The 8,543-nt window shown below is 34.3% G+C and overlaps 1 protein-coding gene across 1 annotated transcript; it reads right to left on the reverse strand.

The window, feature by feature from the left end:
- Window positions 1–4,260: 4,260 nt before the first annotated feature.
- On the reverse strand, window positions 4,261–6,664 carry LOC147292251 (Double Clp-N motif protein). Its single transcript, XM_086236782.1, has 6 exons — window positions 6,247–6,664; window positions 6,104–6,139; window positions 5,885–5,994; window positions 5,041–5,220; window positions 4,821–4,948; window positions 4,261–4,747 (listed from the first exon to the last, which is right to left on the reverse strand). Exons 1-6 carry the CDS (start codon window positions 6,477–6,479, stop codon window positions 4,715–4,717), a joined length of 720 nt encoding a protein of 239 aa, XP_086092908.1. The 5' UTR covers window positions 6,480–6,664; the 3' UTR covers window positions 4,261–4,714.
- Between the last annotated feature and the right edge of the window lie 1,879 nt (window positions 6,665–8,543).

The raw sequence follows: 8,543 nt of genomic DNA on the forward strand, positions 1-8,543 counted from the left end.
CAGCATATATACACAGCAGCATATCAATTTCAACAATCTCAATAATGGGGAAGCATGCTTAGACTAAAAATAAACCTATGTGCATCCCCATATGTGCTCTAAGAAGAAATTCTGTAATTGAAAACATGAAAGTCGAAGAACTTACCTGGTGCATAAGGCTCATGCTGCACCAGTTAGCCAAATTATTCATAGAATAAAATCGAAAATTTCCATAATTGCAAAAAATATAAATTGATTGATAATCGATTGTCATAAAGTAACGACCTAAAACCTTAAAATCTCATTCCTACTAGTTATTTATGAAGTGTGAAACGAAACAAGGTTTTGTTCCACAGCTACTTGGGTCGGGTCTTACTGTATGGGCCACAAAATATAAACTTTGGGCTTTTAAAATTAAACTTTAAAACCTGGCCCTTTTAGTAAGAAAAACATAACATATACAATTTAATTTGTTTTTCGTTTCTTGTTTAAGCAAACATCAATTGAAAACCTTTTGATTCTTAAGCATGTATGTCTAGCTCTGATACCACATGTAAACATCATATATCATAAATAGACATATACCGTATGCATACATGATTAAGAACACAAAAGGATTACTGCATATTAGTTAACATGACTAACCTGGAGTTGAGGAAACCATCTAGAACAAGGAACACATGAACTAGTCTTCTACCCTATCTACAACTTAATGCAACTGGTTTATAGGGCTCAGTTTACGCAATATGTATGAGAGCATAGACTAGCTCTATATATAAGGGTTATCTTGAGAAGTCCTACTCATAATGGACTAAGTGTCATGCTTAAACATTGCTCCTTATACTAGAGTCCTAATTCATATCTAGGTGAGCTATTACAATTTTCAATAAGTTCGTCAAACCTTATAAAACACTGATAGTACAGCTGGTAGTGAACTAGAATTGTCCATATAGAATTCTTACATTACATACTTTCATTCATTATATCTGTAATAGATAAGAGTATAATTGAAAAATTAGACAATTTTTATTTCATATTTCTGCACAAACCAAACATAGGAATGGAAATAAAAAGGTAATTTCTAGTTTACTTTTCTAGCATTACCAAACACAGGAATAAAAATTTTACATTAATTCTAATTCCCCCTAGAAAATGCATAGGAAATGATTTCCCAAGAAATCAATTATGCGAACCAAACAAGCCCTTAGAAGTAATAACACATTTTATTATTTAAAACACACAGAAAAATTACATAATGACAAATTGAGAATGTGAATAGCTGTACCCTTACAAATATTGCAAAAACCAAATACGCTACACCAGAATGTCAAAGGTAAAGAGTATGCCTTTGAAAAATCTTCTTATTGGGAGGGAAAAGGTAATCTTTTGGGATTTAATGGGTGGTTTTATAAATTTATAGATTTGTAGGGTAATTTATAATTTTATTTCAGTATATATTTAGAAAAAACATATTAATAAAATAATGAAAATGTGGATTAAATATCTAGTGCAACTTTTTCCTTCAATAAAATAGTGGTAAACAATTTTTTAAGGTTAGTACTAAGCAAATGACACATTAATTTGGGGCTAAAAATCAGGTTAGGACACAAAATTCCTTTAGAAGTGTTCGAACCTCTGGCTCAAAATTCAATATTCAAATGCTTAATTTTTGTTTAGTATATAGTTGTGACTACTCAACAATTACATATTAGTGTGTCTGCCATTCAATCATATATATATAATATACAAGAATGCTCTAAAACTAACTGGTTAGTAAGTTAATATAAAGCTAACCACCATGTTGGGCCCACTTCACAATGTAATCTCAAAATCCAAACCGTTTATTTTTTAGGCCCTACTTCAAAGATCATTTCTGTAAAAGATCTCCAAAATCTGAAGTCATTTAGCCATTTGATTATAATAACAACTATTTTTATGCTTTTATCGAAAATACTGATCGTCTATTTATTTGATCTCAATTAGATGACTACATGATTTTTGATTTAGTTAATTTTTTGCAATGATGATCTTTGAAGTAGGGCCTAAATAATTGATGGTTCGGATTATGAGATTAGTTATATGGTGGGCCTAAAAGCATAGTTAGCTTCGTATTAACTTGCTAACTGGTTAACTTTAGAGCACTCCTATATATATATATATATTAGTATATGACTGTCATGCAGTCATATTAGAATTGAAGGTTAAAGATTTATAATGGTTCATAAATTAGGACTTATGCCCTACGAACAAGAGTTTACAATGCAAAACCATAATGGAATTCATACATTAACAAACAAATGAAGTAGAGTGTCATTGTCATGTAACCACAGTTGTATGATCATTGTACGGTGACGGCCCGTTTATCCTAAACCAATATTGGCAAGCATTTGAACTTGGGTTTTGGTTCTGCACAAAATTCAAAACATTAAAGAAAATTTTGGTTTCTTTAATTTTTTGTAAACTTCGATTTTCAATTTGATTTTGGTAATTTTTTATCTAATAATTTTGGTTCATTTTCAGTATATCGTCGGTTTAATTATAATATTACTTATTATATACAATATAAATTGCAATTCAATTAAATATGATGCATAACATATAATATTTGATAGATATATATTTGCACGAATAGTATTGGTAGTTTAGTATAGTACTAGTATTAATAAAAATAATATCAATATTAGTATTTCAAAGAATACATACTAGTACAAGTAGTTTGATAATATATATTAGTATCTATCATATTTATTTAGTATGCATATACCGATAAATATGGATACTATATAATATATATATATATATACAGGCTTCTTCTATTGAGGTATACCTTAACTTATTTATGTTGAGGTATGATCTTGTTGGGGCCCACACGAGTCGTTTTGTGTCAATCTGAACCGTTCATTTTTTACATCTTCATTGATAGATCATCCCTGCAAAAATTAGCCAAATCGGAAATCATTTGTCTATCTAACTTTGATAAAACAAATGGACGGTTTCATTGAAAATATTTGGTTCGTCCATTTATTTGATCAAAGTTAGATAGACAAATGATTTCCGATTTAGCTAATTTTTTGCAGCAATGATCTATCAATGAAGATGTAAAAAATGAACAGTTCGGATTGATACAAAACGACTCGTGTGGGCCCCAATAGGGTATACCTCAACATAAATAAGTTGAGGTATACCTCAATAGAAGGAGCCTGTATATATATATATATATATATATATATATGCATTACTTACCAGTCTTACCTAACTATGAGGTTCTTATTTTCTTAAAAATGATAACTTTTACTTTATTAGAGAATGACTATATATTAACCCACACTTTTAACAATATTAATATGATAACATTATACATTTATATTTTCTTATAGTTAGTTTATAATATTAGTAGTTTCGTATTTATGTTACTAACATGATAGTATTATATAAACATATATATATAACTAAATTTTGATAATTGTTTCGCAAAATATTTTGGTTTTTTCAGTAATAATCGATTCGATTTTAATTTTCGGTAATCGATCAGTTTACCAACTTCTTTTGGATTTTTTCGGTTTCGAATTGTGAAAATTAATCAGTTTACCGAACCAAAAAAATTCGGTCGGTTCGGTAAAAACCAAACTAAAGGGCAGCCCTAGTTTGAACACCCTTGGATCACTAATTGAGGATTTTGATTTTAAATGAATTCATCTTCTCTATTTAGTACCTAAACTAAAGTTCTTCATGGGCTGGGTTGCATTAGCTGGCGAAGAGTGGAAGCGTTGGTTCTTATTTTCCATTTCCCTTAAATAAGCCAATAGGCACCACTAGGGATGAATGAATATCAGTCTTGCAGGAGTTTCCCAACCCAACCCCAAAGAGCCACTAAATCCACAAATCATCAGCTCTCTTGAAACTCACCTTAAGAACGCCTAAAGCCACCATGATATAAACTCATCAAAAACAAGAACCTGCAAGGACTGAAGAGTTGAAGACCCAGAAGGCAGCTGCGTTCCCCCAGTATGGCAGTACCAACCACGACACAGCTTGGCTGAAGCGCAGTCTAAACTTACAGCAGCTATTCTGCTAAACTAACAGAACCCACAAATACTAGTACCTTGGTGCAATTGCTACCTATTGATTTTATGCACTTGAAAGCGCCCTTCTTTATTTATTTTGAAAGGCAATTCTAGCAACACACACCCCCCCACTTCCTAAAAACAGAAGCTTCTACTTTAACTTGCCACATATGTTGCACGATCAAACCACAAAAAGCAAACCCATATCAGAACATAATTGAAGGAATCCATGAATGTTTCAACTTTTAAGCTTTAAGAAAAAGAGAATCCTCATTGTGTCCATCGTAAGTTGTCAAAACAACTGATATTGAAATGCTGCTGAATATAGGCAGCAAGGCTTATAAGTTGATGAATGAAAATAAAGATCAGGCGAGAAACCAGTGAATCAGTAGGAATGCTTGAGCCATTTTCTTTTCTTCTCAGCAAACTCTGCTGTAATGAGTCATTGAGGCACTTGGTTAATGCTTCATGGAGTTTTGAATCCATCAACTTCCTTATACAAAGAATTGCAAATTTATGCTGAAGCAACATTATTGAATCCTGAAACACCCATATGCAGAGGAACTTCCTGAACAAATAGCAGCAGGAAACAATATTGTTTGGAGATTGTGCAGGCCAAGGTTCAACAAGGAGCAACTAGGGATTGTTTGAAAAAGAACATTTTGGCCTTCTTATCCAAAGCTATGAACATAATCCTTGTCCATCTGCATGAAACAAGAATCATATTAGTCGTTATTAAAGGAAACTACTCAAAATAAAATCAAGCTTAAAACTTACAGATTTGGAAAGCTCTTTAGCTTTCTCATCATCAAAACCTAGGGATGCCAATATCTTGTGACCTGCTGACTCTTTTTCAGACCAAATCCCAAGAAGCAGATGAGTTACTGTTATTTCCCCACTTTCTTCTGTTGATTATAATTAAAGGTTATGACAATTCTAGATTTCAAAAAGCCAGAAAATCACTATCTATAGACTTTCTGGACATAAATTACACAACCTGACTTTAGTTTCTGATCAGCAGCCCAGTCAAGGGCCCTCTGAGCTGGTTCAGTCAATGGAGGATGCTCAGGGCTGAAAAAGTACATGTCTGATCTTCCAAGTAACTTTACAGTTTCCTCTCGAACCTTGAAAAGTGTAATTCCATTTGCTCTGAGAAACTTTGCAGCTAGACTTGTTCCTGAAGGCAAAACTAATATATTCAAGAAATGTGAACACAGAAAAAGAACACAAGAGAAGCATTGACAGAGCAGCAAAGCACATAGAAGCCATTGCAAAAGCCACCAGGTAAGTTTTAGCATGAAATAACTCTTAAAGTGAAGAATTCATAATCCTGTCAGAAAATTCTCATCTCAGATAAGTTCTAAATGGTAATGAAATCACAGTTGAAATAAGACTTTGAACAGTATGAAAAAGAAAAGAAGACATTTCTCAGTCCATAATTCCAAAATGTGTAAGCTTTCCTCTCTTAGTTTCTACAAAGATGACAAAAATTATAATGAAGCCTTTAAACATGCCACTTTTTAACAATTATAGCTTTTCCACTCTGATTTTTCCATTGTTAATTCAAGATATAGCATCATTGATCCAGAAAACCACGAATCAGAAGTTCAAAACCATACATTAGTCAGAATAAATATATTGTTCCATAGCTGTCATAAGCAAGAAAAATGTATCCCGAACTATTAAGTTATGCTCTTTATCTTAACTACAAGTCACAATGTAAACTCTTTGCTAACAAATTACTCAGATGGAAGCATATTGATATCTTCCACGGGCGATTTAAAGGATAAGAAAAATTAAAAACGAAAGCATAAAACGAGGTTGAAAATAAGCTTACTGACCCTCAACCAAAATCCCCATTAGAAGCGCTTCGGTCCCAGTATTGGGATACTTAAGTTTCCTTGCTTCCAATTCACCCATAGCAAACGACTTTATCGCTCTGGCCGACCATCTAAACACCGAAATTCAATCAATAATTCACTGGAGCGCAAATACATAGCTCTCATAAGAAAATGCAAGCATACACAAACACACGAAATGCAATGAAACTAAAAACTCACTTTGAGCTTTTCCCAGAAGACACCCTCTCCGGTTTTCTGAAAAATAAAATAAAAAATAATCCAAAACAATCATTATCACCAAAACCCAAAGATGATTTTGATTAAGTACACAAACAACACTTGCATACACTTAGAAAACTCACGCTGTTGGGAGGCTGAACAGGACCGTGGCTACCGCCGTCCGGTGCTTTGAAGGCAATTGCTTCGAATTTGGGATTCGAATATAGAGCTTTCTGCCGAGGAAAGAGGTCGATAGGTTGTCGGGGGAAAGACGCCATGGGAGGGATGGAGAAGAAGCGCTAGGGTTTCTGTGGGAAGGTTGAGAGGTAGAGGGTGAAACTGAGAGAGCGGAGAGTGTGATGGAGATAGAGGCCATGGTCGGGGCCCAAATAAGAGAAACCCAATCGGGGTTTCAGTGGAGGGTTTAGAGCTGTGGGAGTGAGCTTCGAGGGGAAACTGAGAAGATTGGTTAGGTCGATCTTAAAGAGTATGTAGAAATGGTTATAGCAAAACAACTATTCTAGGGGTTTTTATCATAAAATTGTCCCTGAATGAAAATTGTCCCTACTTTCATTCAAACATCAATTTAGTTCCTAAAATGCATTTTCGTTAAATATAATCTCTTATATTTGCAACCAAATATCAATATTGTCCCTTTGTTCAATTTCAATTTGAATTGCCATCAAAAATAATTTTTTTCAGAGACAGAGATATTTTAACACACCCCAGAGAGACCCTAAATGCAGGACAAGGCATACTAAAGGTCATTCTTTCCCTCCATTTTTGAAAGACATTCCCACCAAATTGAAGGTCATTCCCCTACTTTTAGTTAGCTCCTTCTTCACCATATAAAATCCCCCATTTCTTTTCCCACCAAATTGCATTGCTAGTTGGGTGGCTTGTGGTCATTAAGTGAAAATTGAAACTCTACCCTAAAGAATCAGAATTTAAAGAATACATGGAGTTTGAAAGAGTTATTTACACTTGCACCTTCTAAGGTTTATCGTTTTTTCACATACACCCCTGAGGTTTCAAAAATTACACGTACACCCCCTGAGGTTTCAAAACTGTTGCATATAACCCTTTGAAATAGAAAACAATAAATAAACAAAGAAGAATATATTTGTATTGAGGTTAAACCTTACACCTTGAGTAATTAGGCCATTTCATCCCCTTAGCATGCATTTTTGCATACATTCTCATCATTTTTCATCTCATTGTAGGGGGTTATGTGCAACAGTTTTAAAACCTCAAGAGGTGTATATGTAATTTTTGAAACCTCAAGGGGTGTATGTGAAAAGACGATAAACCTCAGAGGGTGTAAGTGTAAATAACTCGAGTTTGGAAACTCCTGGCTCCCACATTCTACTATTATGGAAGTATGGTACCACATAGGATATCTTGGACTAACACAATTCCTGGAAGGAGATTTGTTTCGTGTGCCATACTTAAGGTCAAATTTGTTTCTATCTCCATAATATAATAAGCTAATGGGAACATGATATTGCTGGCATCAATTCCCACAATACATAGATAATAATTGTCCAAGATGGGGGCCTTTGATACGACACCCATCCAAACTATAACAGGCCTACAACGTACCCTTTTTAAAACTCAACTTACATGCCTCAAAGCAAACATATAGCCTACGAAACCTGCAAATATGCATCCCCAACAGCAGCTCAATCTTCATCAACACTGTGGAACCATGGTTTGTTCTCTTCAACTCCCAACAATAATCCCATAGCTTATTATATTGTTCTTCATAACTACCCTGGCTAATCATTGTTGCTTGCTATCTTGCCCTGTAAATGCTATAACCATGTAATCTCTCAACATAGCCTCTTGAAATGAAGAAATTGACCAATTGGGATCAAACCTCAATTGTTCAGCATACATATTTTCAGAACTTAGATGATCCTAGCCTCATCTAATCCTCCCTGTTACGATGATGATCCACGTAAAGTGTTTTTATCCTCAAAGTTACAGTCTCATTAAATCTAGAAGCTAGTATGATCGAGAAATCGGCAGCGTTTAACACATTTCACCCTCACTCTCTTTTTCTCATTCTTGGCAAACCCAATGAGTCTACCATTAAGGACCTCATACTCCCTTGTAGCCTCCTTGAACAACTCAGCATTGGCATAAGTATCCTTGTGATCACAATTCATGCAAAAGTAAATAAACAAGAACACGTGTACACAATAAATGTACTGTATTAATGATTCAGGCCAGTGTTACAATCTCTATTTTGGATTCTCTACAAGAAGAGATGATCGAGAAATTGGCAGCGTTTAACACATTGCACCCTCACTCTCTTTTTCTCATTCTTGGCAAACCCAATGAGTCTACCATTAAGGACCTCATACTCCCTTGCAGCCTCCTTGAACAACTCAGCATTGGCATAAGTATCCTTGTGATCACAATTCATGCAAAAGTA

This window comes from Dryas octopetala, chromosome 3, assembly GCF_963921425.1.
Source record: "Dryas octopetala chromosome 3, drDryOcto1.1, whole genome shotgun sequence".
Classification (NCBI taxonomy): domain Eukaryota; kingdom Viridiplantae; phylum Streptophyta; class Magnoliopsida; order Rosales; family Rosaceae; genus Dryas; species Dryas octopetala.